Below are 16,857 nucleotides of genomic sequence, written 5' to 3'. Positions count from 1 at the left end.
TAACACATCCAGAGTGGGGTTCATGTGTAGACATCTTTGGGGAGCCATTATTCAGCCTCCCACAAGCACCTACCTCATAAAATGGGTGCTATAAGTTCAATGCTTAGCACAGTGTCTAACCAATAGGAGGCTCCACTGGGAATGAGAATCACTCTGAGAGCTTTTATAAAACATCAGGGCCTAAGATTCACTCCTGAAAATCCAGGGTGGGGTGAGCTGCACACTGAAATGTTTATAAGCTCCTTGGTGACTCTGCTCGGGAGCCAGGGATGGGGTTGACCATAATAAGCATTGAACCCATGTCAGCAGCTAGTCTCACTCCCCACAGCTACTTAGCACTGAGCCTCCCTGCCCAGCAGCTGTTCAATAGATGTTTGTTGAATCACACTGAACTAAATCACTCCTGGGGCCCCAAACTGCCCCTGGGAAGGGATAGGAAGGGTGAGGGGGTCTCTCACTGCTGCATCAGGGCCTGAAGAATGAGGTTCTGTGGGCAGAGGCCAGCACTGGAATCAACTTCACACCCAGAAATGGCTGCCTGGGGGGGGGGGGGCGGGGGGGCCTGGAGTCCTTCCTCCTCCCCAAAGTCCAGTCAAGGGGGCCGTCCTGGGCTGAATCCAGTCATCAACGGGCCATTGTTAATGGAACAGAGGGGCTCTGTGCCCATTTAACACTTCCCTCCCTCACGAGGCTGCTCCCAGCTGAGGGCTGGCTTCTAGAGGATTGCAAGACTGGGGAGGGGGCCCCAAGGCTGTGAAGGGGGAGGATTAGGAGTGGCGGCTGAGAGTTCCCTGGTTGGAGGAGCAGAAGCAGCGTAAAACATTAGGCCAGTCTCACAAGTCAGCAGGGCTGGGAAACCCCAGTGCTGATGCGCGCTCAGTTACAGAGTCAGGACGAGGTTCTGGTGAAAGTCGGGAACCCAGCGACAGCCAGTGAAACCCACCAGACCCCAACCGGAGTGGGAGGAACAGCTTTCCCCATGGGGTGGTCATGCTTGACTTACCTTCTTCCCTTTAAAAAACCAGAAAGGTGAATTCTGCATAGTAAATGGCACCTTTCATTCCCCATAGAAGAACAGTGTTTTCAAAAGGGCTGGGAGGGTTTTATGTTCTGTGGGTTTGGGATTTAAGAGGCAGGTAATTCAACCAGGGCTGGGCATAAATGTCCCTTTGCTTAGCAGACCTTTTCTGCATGCGGCACTTGACATTAATAGAGTAAGCTGGATTTCAGGAGGGTGGCATTTAAGATCCCAAAGATAGTGCCTGACCAGCACCTTCAAAAATGCCAGAGACCTAATTCTCGTGTTAGCCATCGGCAATTCTCATCTGTTGAATAAAGCAAGTCCTCTGGAAGTCTCTGCCAGGAAGCACCTTGCTTTAAAAAACAATCTAGGCTGGTCAGATCTCAAAGTGGGGTCCGGGGCCAGTGGCAGCAGCAGCTGGGAACTTGGTGGAAATGCACATTCTCGGGCCCTTCCCCAGACCTCTTCAATCAGAATCTCTGGGGGGGAGTCCAACAAGTTCTGCAGGTGAGTCTGCTGTAAAGTTTGAAAATCACTCTTCTAGAGCAATACTTTTAAAACTCCAGTCTGCCATCACTTTGGTAGGTCGGCAAACTTTTTTGTAAAAAATAAAACTGTATAGAACCGAAAATATCAGAGTGCACGTGTCATAAAGATACACACGGGTTTCGTAAGAGTTTTGTTTCAGTTCTGCGTATCTTTGAGGTTTTGGTCTGAAGGTTAATAAGCACTCTTCTGGAGCCGGTATGTACCTATTTCAGCTGGCTCCCCTTTTGTAAGGGGTCTGAATTAGGAGACTTTAAAGATCACAGCGTGTGAGTTCCCTTCCCCCACACAATGCCCTCCGGAGGCCTTGAACAATAAGAGGGGCTGCTTTGGAACACGGCCTCTTTACAACACTGGCCTAAAACTTAAACTAAACTGTGCATTTCCCCATGTTTGTAAAACCTTCTCTCCACCGCCTCCTCTTCCATGTACATGTGCCCGGAGAAGTATGTGGATGAAATAACTAGCTGGTTACATCTGGGTGGTTGGACTGGCGGGGGGGGGGGGGGGGGGATTTGTTGCTTTCTTCTCTGCATTTGTCCATTTTACTTGAATTTTGCACACTAAGCATCTATTTTGCACACTATTATAAAAACTATAAAGTCAGTACTTAAAAAATAACAAAGCTGAGGGTCCATTACTGGGTGGAAACAGAGAAAAGGCATTCCCACGGGAAGGCAGGCAGAGCCCAGGGGTCATCCCCTCCCTCACTGTGTCTGGCCAAAGTCTATCCTAAGGCTGAGGCCAAACCCCACCTGTCCCCAGAGCCCTCCTTGATCCAGCCCCCACAGCCATCAGCCATCATCAGTCCCCCAGAGTAAAAGCACTGCCCCCTCCCACCCCCACACATATGTCACCTTCTCCTCCTTAGAAAGCCTTTCTGCTACTCCTGGTCCTCATGCCAGCCCTGTGCAGAGTCTGGATCCTTACCGCCATCCTTGCCTTCATTATCCAGGTGAGAAAGGAAGGTTCAGAGAAGGTAAGCAACTTGCCCAAGGTCACCCAGCTAGAGATGTAAGGCCACAAGGTGAAAGGCGGGTCGGCTTACAGCAAATCTCTAGCACGTTGCTCTCCTGGCACTATTTATTTCTCTGCCTTGCTCCATTCATACATATTAAAGTTAACGTTCGCTATACAGCACCACATAAACATGTAAGGAAAGGAGGAGGGATGAAGGGAAGGAAGGGGGGGAGAGAGGGGAGGGGAGGGGAGCAAGGGAGGCCTAGGTCACACTCAGTCACACTCCAAATGGCCGTGGAGAAGGGCCGACCTGTCTATGTGAGCCCCCACACCCAGGGGACTCTGAACATGCAGTATGGCCAAGAGGCAGCATGTCCGGTCCGATCACCATGGTCAGGCCCTGACTGACCCCACAGGCCACAGCTGCAGACCCCAGCCCAGCCAGGCAAGAGGGGAAAATGGAGAGGCACAGAAGAATGCTCCCCTGGAAGCTGAGGGGCCATGCTGGGGCTGGAGGGGATGAAGGACGTGGGAGCCTTTGTGTCTCGTGGGTGGAAGAGTCGAAGGTGACTGCTGGGGGAGGAGGGGTGGCGGGAGGCTGGGATGCGGCAGCCAGCACAGCTTGGGAGGGAGCACTCACTGGCCTAGCAGTGACCCAGGATGGTGATCACACTGTCTGGGGGCAGCTATTCTCTGGGTAGTGCCTCAGTTTGAAAGACATTTCACCATATACCCTTTTGTACCTTTCCAATTTCGGACCATGGGCATGTATTACTGAATTCATAAAACTTACACTAAAAAAAAAAAAAAAAAAAATTAAAAGCAGGTACCGGTTTTCTACCTATAGAGGTAGAGGCAGAGTTCTTTTGAGGTGAAGACTCCCATTTTAGAAGTCATTTTAACAGGCCTCTGTATGAAAATTTAAGCAGAGGCAAAGCCCGAAAGGAAAATTTGGAGGCAACTGGGAAACAGAATTGTCCCTACAGTCAAACTTAACAGTCTATGTTCCCCGCAAGAAAAGCAACAACTCTCCGGAAATTGTTACTATGTTGGGGGGTGGGGGGAGTCACTGGTTTGGGTCCCCTCCCTTCTAGGTGTGAGGGGGGCGTGGCCACCCCTGAAGCCGGAGGGGTCCTGGGGGCTTGGGGGGGGGGGCGGGGACAGTGTCAGGAGAACCCACCCTGCAGGCTGTGGAATCCTGGGGGATCCCCACATAGCTGTGGGGAGGGCCATTGGACTTGTGCTAACCTGGGACTTGGGCATTAAAAAGGGGATAGGGACCCCTGAGAATCCAGCACCGGTCGGTTGAGTCACATGCTGGGTAATCACCTAAGCCAGGTGTCTCGTGGAGGCCCTTGGTTTCCAGGGCAGGACTCGGGCGGAGCTGGCTATCTGGTGTAGAAGCCAGTGCTGGAGGCCTGAGGAGGCCCCTGTGGCTTCAAAAGTACTCCTGGAAAAATGGTAACTCATAGCCCAAGGGAAATCCGAGCTTTTCTCTCTCACCCAGAGGGCCATTCTCTCCGCAACACAGGGACGCAGTGACGGCAGAATGAAGCAGAAATGCAAGCCTGAGAACAGAGCTGGCCTGTACTCTCGGTGTCAGAGGGCAGCTGAACTCCTCCCTCCTCTGTCTCCGCAGAAAAGAAGACTTAAGAGTGTCCGTTTCTCCCCTTTCCAGCCCAGGGAATTCAGGTGAGCCAGAAAACCTCTCTAAGCCTCAGTGTCCTCGCCTGGAAGATGGGGGTGACCATGCCTCCCTTGGGAGGTTGTGGAGGGGGAGGACACCGTTCAGCACAGGGCTGGCCATGGGCCCCTCCTCCCAGCTGGAGCGGCTGGGGTGGGACGGGGCTGGGAGTCCCAGCAGCAGCTGCGTCAGCCTGGCATCCTGCGCCTGCAGATCGGGCCAAGGAAGCTGGCACTCGGCCCCTCTCTTGACTCACACTCCTTTTCCAGGTCTGGCCCACCAAAAACAGAACAGGCATCCTCTGAAGCCCCGTGCTCCTTCCGGAGAGGTGAGTCTCACCCTAAATGGCCATGTCAGCAGGGTTTGCATGGCCAAGAAGCTGGGTGCTCTCTGCCGCCTCCTAAATGGATCCACAATCTCTAAGAAACTCTAGGGAGTGATCCACACTGAAGGATGAAAACTCTTCCTGGTACTTCCTGTCTGCACCACACTATTTGGCAGACATAGGTTCATACGCCTTATCTCCTATGATTCTCTGATGGCTTTGTCGTGCAGCTGGATGGTGCAGTGGCTAAGAGCATAGGCACAGCTTTAGTTGGACAGCTGAGGGTTTGAATCTTGGCTGTGTGACCTTGGACAAGTCACCTAACCTCTCTGGGCCTCAGTGTTGGCATCTGTAAAGTGGGGCTACCTCATGCAATCAGACAGATGCAAATAAATCACTCAGCCTGAGGATGCTTAGTACACACAGAGCTCTCAGATACTCAACTGTACCTACAAGGAAGGCAGAGGCCTTTGGGACCTGTCAGAGTGCTGGGCACACAGCTCAACCAGACTTTACTTTTTTTTTTTTTTTAATTTTTTTTTTCAACGTTTTTTATTTATTTTTGGGACAGAGAGAGACAGAGCATGAACGGGGGAGGGGCAGACAGAGAGGGAGACACAGAATCGGAAACAGGCTCCAGGCTTTGAGCCATCAGCCCAGAGCCTGACGCGGGGCTCGAACTCACGGACCGCGAGATCGTGACCTGGCTGAAGTCGGAGGCTTAACCGACTGCGCCACCCAGGCGCCCCGAGACTTTACTTTTTAAAATCGATTCCAACACTGGGATTTCCAGAATTACAATCCGAGGCCTGGCAAAGATGTACTTTTGCAAGCTCTTCATGTCCATCACCACTTCCAGAAGCTCCTGCCAAAGCTGAGCTTATGAGTGGGGGTACGGGAGACCCCAGGCAGGGAAGAGAACGCGGGGAAGGTGGGAGACAGCAGCCAGAGAGGAGAACTCAGGACAGGAAGCCAGAAGGCTGACCTGGCTCTGCTACCCAAAGGTCCCTTGCAGGACTTTGGGCACAAGGACACCAGAGAACCCCAGAGGGCAGGCTGGCAGGTAGGCAGCAGACTGTGAGACTCAGTGATGTCATGCTTTCCCAGGATGACTCAGTGGTACCCCTGGGCTGTGAATGGGAGCTGTGTACTGGGCCTCTCACCCTCCCTGTCTCCTTGCCCTTCAGGCTTGCATGGTATCTCTCCTTCCCCTGGCACCTCCTGTCCTCCCTGCCCCCGGGACCCACAGCTATAGCATTGGTGCTCTGCTCCTAGCTGTGACCCCCATGCTCCCTGTCATGTCTCTCCAAACTCCACATTGAGGGAAGACCTAACTGCCAGAAAGACCTGGATTTCATTACTGCCCCTGAGTCCTCCTGGCCAAGTGATCTTGGGTAGGTTAACCTGCCTCTCTGAACCTGTTTCCTCATCTATAAAATGGAAACATTGCTATCAACCTTGCTGGGTTGTATGGGGCTTAGTGAGATGGTGTGTGAAATACTTGGCACACAGCAGGTGCTCAGCAAATGTAAAGTATGACATTCAAGGGCCTCTATGATCTGACCTCAATTTACTTTTCTAGCTGCATTTATTAAAAAAATAATAGCTCATTCTTCTTGATGCTTACCGTTGTGTGAGGCACTGCTGTAAACACTCGCACAGGGACACATTTTATTCTCCTATCACCCCCATATGGTGGGTACTATTAGCATCTCCATTTTACAAATGAGAAAACTGAGGCACAGAGAGGTTAAGCAACTTGGCATGGTCACACAGCATGTGGGGAGCAGGGTTCCCTTCCCTTGCAAGCAGCCTGGCTCTACAGGCTGCACCTGCAACCACAAGTCCATCCTGCCTCATCTCTCTTCGTGCATCCTTCAAATTACAGTTCAGTCCAAATGGACTCCTTGCCATTCTCTGCATTCGATCTGAACTCTCCCATCCCTGCCTTTGCCCAAGTTCCCTCCTTGCGCCTGACCCACCTCATCCATGAAGCCCTCCCCAAGTCCTCCCTCATGTCCACCTTTGTGGGCTCATCACAGTTGGACTCCAGGATGGTTATCTGTGCCCAAGTCTCCTCTCCCCGTCTGGCCCGAGGGCACTTTCTGCTACCCCCAGGCTACCCTGCGCAGTGTCAGGCATGAGCAGGCATGTAGTATCTGGACAGGCGCTGCCAGGGCTGAAGCACCTAATGTGTCTCCCTGGGTGGCCTAGAGGAGAACTTAGCACTCAGGGCTCCACTACTTCTGCAAGAGTAACTTGAGGGCTTCAGCCGGAACCCCCACCCCCACCCCCAGGCAGCTTGCCAGTTGGGCTTCCTTCTCTGGGCTCAGGGGAAAGGACTCAGCCACAGGAGATCTGCGTTACCTGGGGGTGGGGCTGAGCCCCGGAGGGGCTGGAGGGGCTGAACGGACATCCGTCCACAAGGGGACAGGACTGAGAAGCACTTGCTGATGGGGCTGGGGCTGGGTCATGGTGGGAGTCATGGTGAGTTGGAGGGGGCAGACTCAGACCACTCCCTAACAAGCGCATCCCATCCGGGAGGCTGAGCACTGTCCTCTCCTGCACGGTGTGGCTTTGTGTCCTATCCACCACTCACGGTTCCACAGTCAGGTGGGGACTCACTGAAGCTGTGGAAGCACTGGGGACACCAAGGGGGACGAGACAGACGCTGTCCTGCCTCACAGAGCTCACTACCCATAGGAGACCACAGACCATGAAACCAGCAATGGCCACACAGTGGGGTAAAGTGTGACAAGGGGGAGACATGCCGGCAGCTGACCTAGGCTTCCAGAGGTGACACCTAAGCTGAGGCCTGGGGCTGAATGGGAGCTGGCCACCAGAAAAGAAGGAAGGAGAATGTTCTTGGCAGCTGGAGAGGCAGAGCTGGATGCACTGTCTGGGGAAAGAGGATAATTTGGAAAGTGGACGAGTGAAGATAAGGTGAGGGCTGGGGAAGGGGAAACTGGGGCATGCTATCCAGCGGGAAGATCTCAGGGCCCACGGAAGCCGCTGGCATCCCAAGCAGCTCGGCACCTACCCCAGGGTGGGGCTCCTCCTGTCTTGTTGGACCGCCCTGATCTGCCAGTTCCTCCTTACTTGTTTAAATCCCTTCTCCTGCCATCTATGCCAGTTCCTGAAGCCAGATCATTGCCAAGGGGAAGCACATGGCCGGCCTCGCAAAAGAGGCTGACGGACCATCACAAATGCCCCGTCCGGGTCAGCCTGGGGAAGGCCGAGGGCTCGAACTCCCACCCGCAGCGCCTTCACGGAGCTGCCCCTGAAGCCAGCCTCCCCAGAGCTTCCTGGCCAGAGAGCAGCGGCACGCCCTGGCCAGTTATGAAATGCCTGCTCTTGCGTGCACTCTCTCTGTCCCTCCTCGGGCCGCAGCCACGGCAGCGCGCAGGTTCACACACGGCAGGGTTGTGGCAGGGTTCCGGGTACTGGTTACGGGAGCCAGGCCACAGGGCTCAGACCCCGCTGTGCACTTTCGAGCCGGGGGATGTGGGCAACGCATTCTGCCTCTGTGGTTCTGTCTGCCTGTCTGTAATATGGCAATAACAAGAAACCTCCCTTAAGAGCTTCCTGTGAGAACACGGTCGCAGGCCCGGAAGGTTCTAAGGGCACGGTGCTGTGCATGCTAGCTGCCATTACTAACGCCTCCCGTGCCCCTGACCCCTGGACACCTGCACCCAGATGTGTATGGAGGAACCGTCAGAGGAAAACAGCTCCTCAGAGCAAAAATAAGATAGGGCGCCTGACCTTCACGGTCATGGGTGTTTCGGTTCTTCATCCCCCCTGTGAGGCTGACTTCCCCTTCCTCACAGGTGCTATAGCTTTCTATCTGGGGCCTCTTCAGGTACGTCTGTCCTTAACCCTGCAGGCCCCAGGCCTTGTCCGGAGGGGAGCCAGGCCCACGTGCCCCAGGCGTGATTCGAGTTGTGAAATTTCTTGCTGAAAACTGGTGTAGTCTCAGCCGGGGGGGGGGGGGGGGGGGGGGGGGGGGGTGGCCCAGTTTGTTTTCAAAATATTTCCTCAGATAGTGCTGCTTTGGCTCAGACTTGTTAGCACTTCCCAGAATTCTGCAGATGGTGAGGCAGCTGGAGGGCAAGGGAGAAGAGGGAAGAGGGAAGGAGATCGGGGAGGCCCCGGGGCCCCACCTCAGGTGGCTGTGTGGGCTCACACCGGCACCGGCTCGGCGTGTGTGAACAGGCATGCACACACACAAGAAGGGAAGCAGGTCTGCCTGTAGAGGGGGGCTTTCAAATGGCTGAGCTGTGGAGACTTCTGAACCAGAACTTCCCTCAGAAGCCCGATGCATACCACAGACACGGCGGGGAGAGGCCTGGAGCCCCCTCCCGTCAGGCCTCGGAGGGGGTCCCCACTGAACTCTGGGGCTCCGTGGCACCTAGTTTGAAAACCTCTGCTGCTAAAGGAATCTTGGCCTTCTCTGGGGGAGTTAGGACCAACACTGTTAAAATAATGAGCTTTCTGAGGGAAGATGAAATTATTTTCCTAATAAATTCTAATTTGTGTCTAGTATAGCAAATGCCACACATTCTGAGAAATCAGGGCTCAGAATGTGCAAAGTGATTGATTCCATTCACTAACAAGCTTTTGAGCACCTCTCTGGGAAGTCTTGTGAATGCAGGACTGAGTATCTGGGGCAGAGAGTATGTGGTGAATAATACTTGTAACACAGACCTAGTTCAACGTACAGGCACGTTTCTAAACTCCTCACAGATATTAATTCACTGAGAGCCCTATCACCTAGGACCGAGAGCTGTCAGTGAACTAATCTCTTACCGATTAAGAAACTAAGGCCCAGAGAGGTTAAGCAACTTGCCCAAGGTCACACAGTCACTAAGCAGTACTGCAGGCACTCCGGCTTTAGGTTATGTGCTCTTAACCATTACATAATTTGCCTTTTGGAATGAGTGTGTCCCTGTGTTTGTGTATTTGTGTATGCATGCACTTGGCCTACAAATGTTTTGGTATATACTATGTCTAGCTGTTTACTGAAATATTTGTGTTTGGCGGGGAAGGGGGACATATCTGAATGTGTGTGTGTGTGTGTGTGTGTGTGTGTGTGTGTGTGTTGAAATGCCCATGATGATACGTGTGATGGTCTGTGAGTACATGGGTATGCATTCTCCTATCAACCCACCAAGGCTGCAAGTTATGGGGCTCACACCCAAGTACTCTCTCTGTTGCAGCCTGGCAGCAGCATGAGAAAGGGACTCCCTGGCCAGAGGCAGGACCCAGAGCCTTCCGGCAGTGCCTGCTCCCCAGATCCCGGAGGTTTGCGTTTGCTGACCCAGCTCACATCCAATGGAAAGGCCCCTCAGCCACTCTCTAGGTCCCAGCCAGCAACTGCCCCCACAGAGAGCCCCAGCTCGCTCTCCTCACTAGGTGCTGGGTTTTAGAGTGGTCAATTAAATGCACTGAAGTTCTGAAGCGATCATGAATTTGCTTCCTACCCTATAGGCATAGTAACTTACAACAGTGCTGGGACTTCTTGAAACCTTTTAGACCACCAGCACCCTAAGCTGATATGGCCTAATCTGATATGACTCCGGCCAAAAGCAAAGAGCCTTGACATTCTAGTTAGTCCAGAAAGCCCTTCAAGCTAAATGTATGGGTTTTGAAGGTTTCTTCACAAGTGAGCCCCACCTTGGATGGACACAAGAGAGGGAAGTTAGCTTTGGTCCATCCACTCGAAACTGACATTTAAGACACAAAGCTTCAAAAAAAAAAAAAAAAGACACAAAGCTTCATCAGGTGCCACAAAGCTGGAAAAAGCCCCACCATTCTCCACCATCAAAGTAAAACTCACCAACGGAGAGACCACCTTCTGCCTCGCTGAGTGGGACCAAGGCCGAGACTTGCTCAGATGGCACAGGGTTGAGCTGGAACCCTAGGCGGACTTTTCTCCCACATGTTCCTCCTGGCCCCGGTGGCCAGTGTGCCAGCCTCCCGCAGCATAAGGACAGCCCGGTGGCCCGGTGTGTTCCCTGACTTTTGAGGCTCCCAAAGTCAAGGAGGAGGGGCTGGACAGGGAGGGGATAGGGAGGAGGGAGCTGGTGAAAGCAGCCAGTAAGCCAGGTGTAACCACGGGAGGCCAGGACAGTGCTTCCCAGGCTGGCCTCCGAGATGGCTGTTTACTTGTGGTATTTAGGAGACGCTGAACTAGGACCTGGCTTATTTATTTTCCACACTTTCCTCCAAATCCTTTTCAGAGTCCTCTAGAACCCCAGTGATAAATTTCCCAGGGCCTAGAGAAACCCACAGTCCTTCAGCACACAGACATCTTTGTGGAGCAGGGGAGAGGAGGGGAGGGAGGGAAACATGGAGGGGAGAGACAAGAGGGTGAGGAATGGAGGGTGGATATGAAGCTACGGGTGGCCGGGAGCTCCCCATGGCCTGCCTGCCACCTCTCTCTCCACGGTGGTGGATAAGGGCAGGGGGAGCAAGGGGCCAGATTTGGGGCAATGGAGCCAAAGACTGAGTGTGTCCCCCTCCAAGCACAGAACAGACTGTCCAGCCCGACAGGGACCACCCCACACCCAGCTGAGGAAGCCACGTGCTCAGGGCAGGACAAGCAGCATTCTATCATCTAGTTAGTGGTCAGGGAAGAAAAGGTGACATTATTTCTTATTTCTGTTTAAGGAATGAAAAGGAGAGCTGTTTTCTTTTCCTCCTACGTGACTTCATGATGTGCAGAGACTTCTGGGTTTCCTCACGGCTAAGATTCCAGCTAAGATTCCCTTGGCTCCCCTTGCTTTATGACTTCCCAGCAGAGGTGCTCGCTCGCAGCCGCTCCCTGGGCTTCACCCATCACCTGACAGTGTTCCTAAGTGCCTCCACGTCTCAGACACTGGGATGGAGCCAGGGTGCACAGACGAACAGCCCCTGTCCCTCGGGTGGGGGCAGTTTCTCCCCACACCCAGTCTCCCAACCTCTATCCTGGACAGCGTGTCCACTCCACAATGGAGCCAGAAGACGATGCCGATACCTGCAGCTCAACACTGTCAAGGCTCACGGAGCTCACCCCAGTGGGCTTCCTGGGGAAGGTGGGCTTCCTGGGGAAGGTGGGAGGGGCCAGCTGGGTAGTTGCTCCTTTTTCTAAGGTTGCCAGTTTTTCCCGTACCATAGACATGCTGGCCGGAGATGGGGGTGGGCAGAGCAGTGAGAGGTAGCCCTCTCAGCCCTTGGGGGGTACACAGTACAAACCAGACTGAGACCATGGCGGCCCCTAAGTGCCTGCAGGGGGGCCTGAAGGCAGATAGCTTGCCGGCTCCCAGCTTCGTGACCTTGGGCATCCACTGCACCTCTCTGAGCCTCACTTCCTCATCTGTAAAGTGGGGTTGATAACCGCTGTCCCTCTGTGGGGCCCATGTGGGAAAGCATAAGCTAGGGACCAGGTGAACCATGCATCATCACTCCCCACCCCAGCTCTGTCCCACCCATCTCTCTTGGGGACCAGAAACTGCCCCGGGGCACATGGTAGGTGCAGGAAGGACAGCCACAACATGTCCCTCTATCTTCACCACGCAGGCGGGGGCAGGTGAGGACTGATTTCCCCGTGTTAACAGATTTCCACTCTGGTGAGGGCCGGAAAAAAAAAAAAAAAAAAAAAAAGGAAATACCATCTGAGGATGTCTACCTGGCAATTTCTCCCAAACCCAAACTTATGACTTGTATGGTCACAAGTGACAGCTTTGTCTTCTCGGAGAAGCAGCAAATCATCTCTCACTGGAATTACTGCAACATCTCCCTCAATTCACTTCCAAATCTCTCATCATTTCCCAACTCCAGCTCTACATGGAAGGCTCCAGAGGCCTGAAGCCACCCAGAGTTTAATTTCCCATGGCCCATGGTGTAGCCCAGTCTGGGCAGAGAGTGTGGAAAAAGGACTACAGTCAGAGGCCCCAGGACCACGTTAGCAAGTAGCCAGTGTGGCTTCTTTGTTGCCATGGAGAACTAGTAGGGACCTTGGAGACAGCCTCCCACGGCGGAGACAGCGTGAGTTCCAGAGTTAGACCGTCCAGGTCCAAATCCCAGCTTTGTGCCTCATCAGCAGTGCGACTTCGAAAAAGTTACGTAACTTTCTGAGCCTCAGTTTCCTAATCTGCCAAATGGCCACAAAATGCTAACTTCACAGGGATGGAAAGGCTTAATGAGATAACGTATGCAGGGCTCTTGATTCACAGAAGACACAAGGTGGGAAGGTGATACGGGGAAGCACTGGTTGTGGCACGCCACCCGAAACCGGAGGTGGCCAGGTCCAGGTCACTCCCTCTCTCACCTGGGGCCACCCACGTAGTTCTGGTGCTGCCCACGTGCTCTGCTAATTTCAGCATTTAGGCCATGTAGAAGCTCGAAATGCAGACTGAACCTATTCACGAAGGGGCGGGGGAATGACACATCTCCTTGTGATTCCACGGCCAGCTTGTCCCATACCCTTGCACCCTCTCAATCTCATGCCGGTAGGGAAGCACTCCCAAGGCTGCTTGTGATCCCAGTTCCGGGAACATGAGATGTTTCAGCTCCTCTGGGAAAGGCATGCCCGCGGGCACACAGAAACCCGCCCAACGTTCGGTACAGGGACTGCGACTACCCCCCCTCCACCTGCTGCCACCAGAGCCAAGCTCCTGCTGGAGGACACAGCCCCTAGACCTTTCATGAGACCCATTTCCAGCCAGGCCAGCAGGAGCCAGGAAGAAGCGTGCAACACCATCCCCTGCTTAGCCAGGTATAGACATGGAGGCTTTCCTGCTGCCCCTCTTAGGGGAGCATAGGTCAACGATGAGATTCAAGACCGCAGGGCCAGCCCACAGGGCACAGTGGAAGACACCGCTGGGGCCGCTTCTCCAGACAGCTCAGGCAGGGCTCCCTGGAACCACTCAGGGCCGCCTCCTCTGCAGCAACACCAAATCCAACCCAGGTGAGGCCACCAGGCTTGGCTCACAGTGAGTCCTTAGCGAACGTTAATATTGGTGCCATTAATCATCAAACAACTACTCATTGAGTACCAGCTGTGTGCCAAGCACTGTGCTTGGTCCAGGACAATCCTTGAAATATCCCAGGGCCCCAGCACACCAGGGCACCTGAAAATAAACACAGCTTCAGGTGCAGTGAAAATGAGAAGGGCTCCAGCACTGCCCTGGTTTCTTCAAGACCTTGGGAGCCTTAAACGTCCCCCACCCCGGTTGACACACCCATCCAGGGCTGGAATCTCCTCCGCTGGTCCTCCTGGAAGTCCCTCTGAGGAAGCACATCCGCCGGGGTGGGGGGAGGGTCTGTGTGCTTTCCTCTGCAAGCCCTGTCACTGCCACCACCCAGCTGTCCCGCGCAGGGCAGCATCGGCCTGCTGCTTTTTCCACTCTGCTCAGAGCCCAGCATGCCGGGTCTGAGTTTTATGAATCACTCCCTCCTCTCTCCCGGCCTCGCCTCCGGAAGGGCTGCGCACACCCAGACACATCACCAAGACACGGACTTTCCACACCAGACTCGCTTCTGCCGAACCCCGAGATCCAACTGCAGTGTCTGTTTCCCCCTCCCCACTTCTAGCCTCGGGGTGCCGGCCACGACTTGTAAAGACAAGACAGCTCTTCCCCGGCCCATCACGCTGTGGGGGCCCCTCACTGGGGGGGCTGCAGACAAAGACCGTGGATTTTCTTGAGGGCAGGCGGGAAGAGGGCATGCTTGGTCTAAACATCCAAACCCTGGCGCCCCCGGAATTGTACATTTCGGCCTGCGCGGTGTGCGGAGTCCGTGTGGCGTGTGCTCAGAGCGAGTGCGCGATGTGTCTGTGGCTTGCATGATGATGAGCTGCGAGTACCTGGCAGCTGTGAATCTGGGTGCGGGCTGGGTCTAGGGACTGCGGGTGCCTGCGTGGAGTTCTCCCTGGGCCGGGAACTCCCTCTCCCACGCTCCGTTTCGCCCCCTCTTCCTCCAAAGTTTGGCGGGCCGCCCGGACGGGGAAGGTTGGGGGGCGCACGGCTGGGCGGCCTTGCCCGGGCCTCGGAGGCGGTTCCGGGACGCCGGCGCCCTACTTACCCCGGCCGCCGAGCCTCCTCCGGCGGGGGCGGATCCGACTGTCCGCGGCTGGGGTCCGGCGCTTGCAGCATCCGCTCGCAACTTTGCCCTCCTCTGCGTAGAGCCCGGCAGAAGCAGCTCAGCGGCTCCGATCCCTCGCGGCACGGGCTCTGTGCCCCCCCGGAGGCGGCGGCGGCGGCGGGGAGGGAGGGAGGCGCGGCCCCGCCGGTTCGCACGCCGAGCGGGAAGCGGCGCCAGGCGGGCGCCGTCCTGCGCAGCGAGCGAGCGAGCGGTCCTGCCTGGCGCCCTCCCCGCTCGGGCCCGAGCCCGCGAGCGGCCCGCGGCGGCGGCGGATTCCTGAACCGCGTCCAAGGCGCCCGGGGAGCCCTCCTCCTCGTCCTCCTCCTCCTCCTCCTCCTCTCCTTCCTCACCCCACCCAGCTCCCAGCCCTGCGCGCCCAGCAACTTGGGAACCGTTGGCGAAGTTGGCGCAGCTTGGGCAGCGCGCCGGCCCGGCCTCTGGCTGGAAGGAGGGGAGGAGAGGGAGGAGCTGAGGGGGGAGGGAGGGGGCCCGCCCCCGCCCCCGGGGAGCCGCGCTCTCCGGGACCCCTCTGTGGGCCTTTGTTCCGGGCACTGCACCTCGGCCCGCCCTCCCCGGGGACTCGCTGGGGGCCTCTCGGATCCCCCACCTCCTCGCAGAGAGACTGGGAGGAGCTCCCGGCCCCGGGGTGGGTAGGTGGGGGGAGAGGCGGCGTGCGGATCTTCGCGGCTTCACCCTGCCAGAGCCTCCCAAGCCCTTACCGGCCTCCCATCCTATCCCTCGCCGGAGACATCCCCCTGGCTGCGCTGGTTCTAGGCCGGATGTTGGGGTGGTGGATCCAAGTGACGGTCCCCAGGGCTTCCAAAGACCAAAGCACACCCTCTCTGGGCGGTCACAGGTCACCCTCCCGCCCTACCGCTTTCTCGCGCCTCCAGTCCGGGGATCCCCTAGTACGAGACCCGCGAAGCAAGAAGGAAGTAGGGTCCACGCGGACCAGCCAGAGCGGCTTCGCGTAATCTTCCGACCCTCCTGGGGGTGGCGATCGGCGCCTCCCGCGGAGGGTGGGGTGGGTGCTGCTGGACGTCGGGCGGGCAGCGTGTTGCCTCCCACGCGCGGGGCAGTGCCCGGCCGGGCAGTGCCGGCTCACGGGGTACAAGGCCAACTTAACCTGGAGCGTGGTGAAGTGCTCGGAATTGGAACACAAGCCGAGACTCCTTGTCAGCTGCCTGCATCCTGTGGTGCCCCGGCCTCCCGGGCTTTGAGCTGGGCTTGCTAGGTTTTTCTCCTGAGGCTTCTCAACGCTTAGCGCCATAAGCTAATTCAGGCCTCTTTAAGACAGTGGTCCTGACATTTAATGGGATAGTCCAGGGCTTAGACACAAGAGGTTATTTCCCGAAAAGAAGAAATAGGAAAATTTTTTAAAAAGCAACAACCTGAACATCTACACTTATGCCGCCCTGGTCATTTTCACCATGTGTAGAAAAGAAACCTGAACAGAATGGAGCATGGCCCCGGCCTAACCTGGGCTGAAATCCTCACAGGTGGCGGAAGTCAGAGGGCCCTGTTTATTATCTGGGTCCAGCCCAGCCCAAGCTTCCACCAGGACTGTGGGCTGGAGGGACCTGGGCAAAGTGCTCCAGACTGTGAAGTGAGACCTTGGTGTCTCTTTGGGCAGAAAAACCCGACTGGGTGCTTCAGTTCTATTATTAACAGTTCTGTGACCTCCAGGGGACTGGAAATTTGGTGAGAGCTCAGACCCTAAATCACCTCCTGGGTAAGCATCCTGAGTCCCTCTCCACATCTCCCTAGCCTCAACATCCACAGGGCGAGGACCTGTGCTCTGGAATCCGTCTGCATGTTCTCCAATCAGTTTCTGGGGGGGAGGGGGGAGATTCTTCAGACTCCATCATCTCTTCTCTGAAGGGAGGGCCTCCTCTGAGGCACACAGATCTGTCAAGAAGCTATGTTTAACTGCACCTGCTGGCCTTATGAGGCAGGCCTTCCTGTCAGACACATGGAGTCTGGGATTTTAGTGCCAGAACTTTGTAAGCACGTCAGGGAATACAAAGGCTGAAACCTAGGACTGTGTCATCGCCAGATTATAGAGAACGGATTGTGCTACTGACGTGGGGAGGAGCAGCACAGGTGGCCACTGGGAACTTCCTGTGTTCACCCAATACTTACTGAGCACATTCTAGATACTGGGACCCACAGAGGTAGATAAGTCGTAGTCCCACCTTC

General features: G+C 55.5%; 1 protein-coding gene across 4 annotated transcripts in view; it reads right to left on the bottom strand.

The window, feature by feature from the left end:
• Window positions 1-15,597, bottom strand: part of CHST3 (carbohydrate sulfotransferase 3) — a 37,428-nt gene extending 21,831 nt beyond the window's left edge. Inside the window, exon 1 of one of the 4 annotated variants that reach the window (XM_047825466.1) lies at window positions 15,533-15,597. Coding sequence is in view for 1 of the 4 variants with exons in the window: in XM_047825463.1 (XP_047681419.1) it covers window positions 14,599-14,669 (71 nt within the window). In the remaining 3 variants the exon portion in view is untranslated. The other 3 variants (XM_047825465.1, XM_047825464.1, XM_047825463.1) reach the window with 3 other exon arrangements.
• Window positions 15,598-16,857: the final 1,260 nt, after the last annotated feature.

This window comes from Prionailurus viverrinus, chromosome D2, assembly GCF_022837055.1.
Source record: "Prionailurus viverrinus isolate Anna chromosome D2, UM_Priviv_1.0, whole genome shotgun sequence".
NCBI classification, from domain to species: Eukaryota; Metazoa; Chordata; class Mammalia; order Carnivora; family Felidae; genus Prionailurus; species Prionailurus viverrinus.
This window is presented reverse-complemented; position numbering and strand designations above follow the sequence as displayed.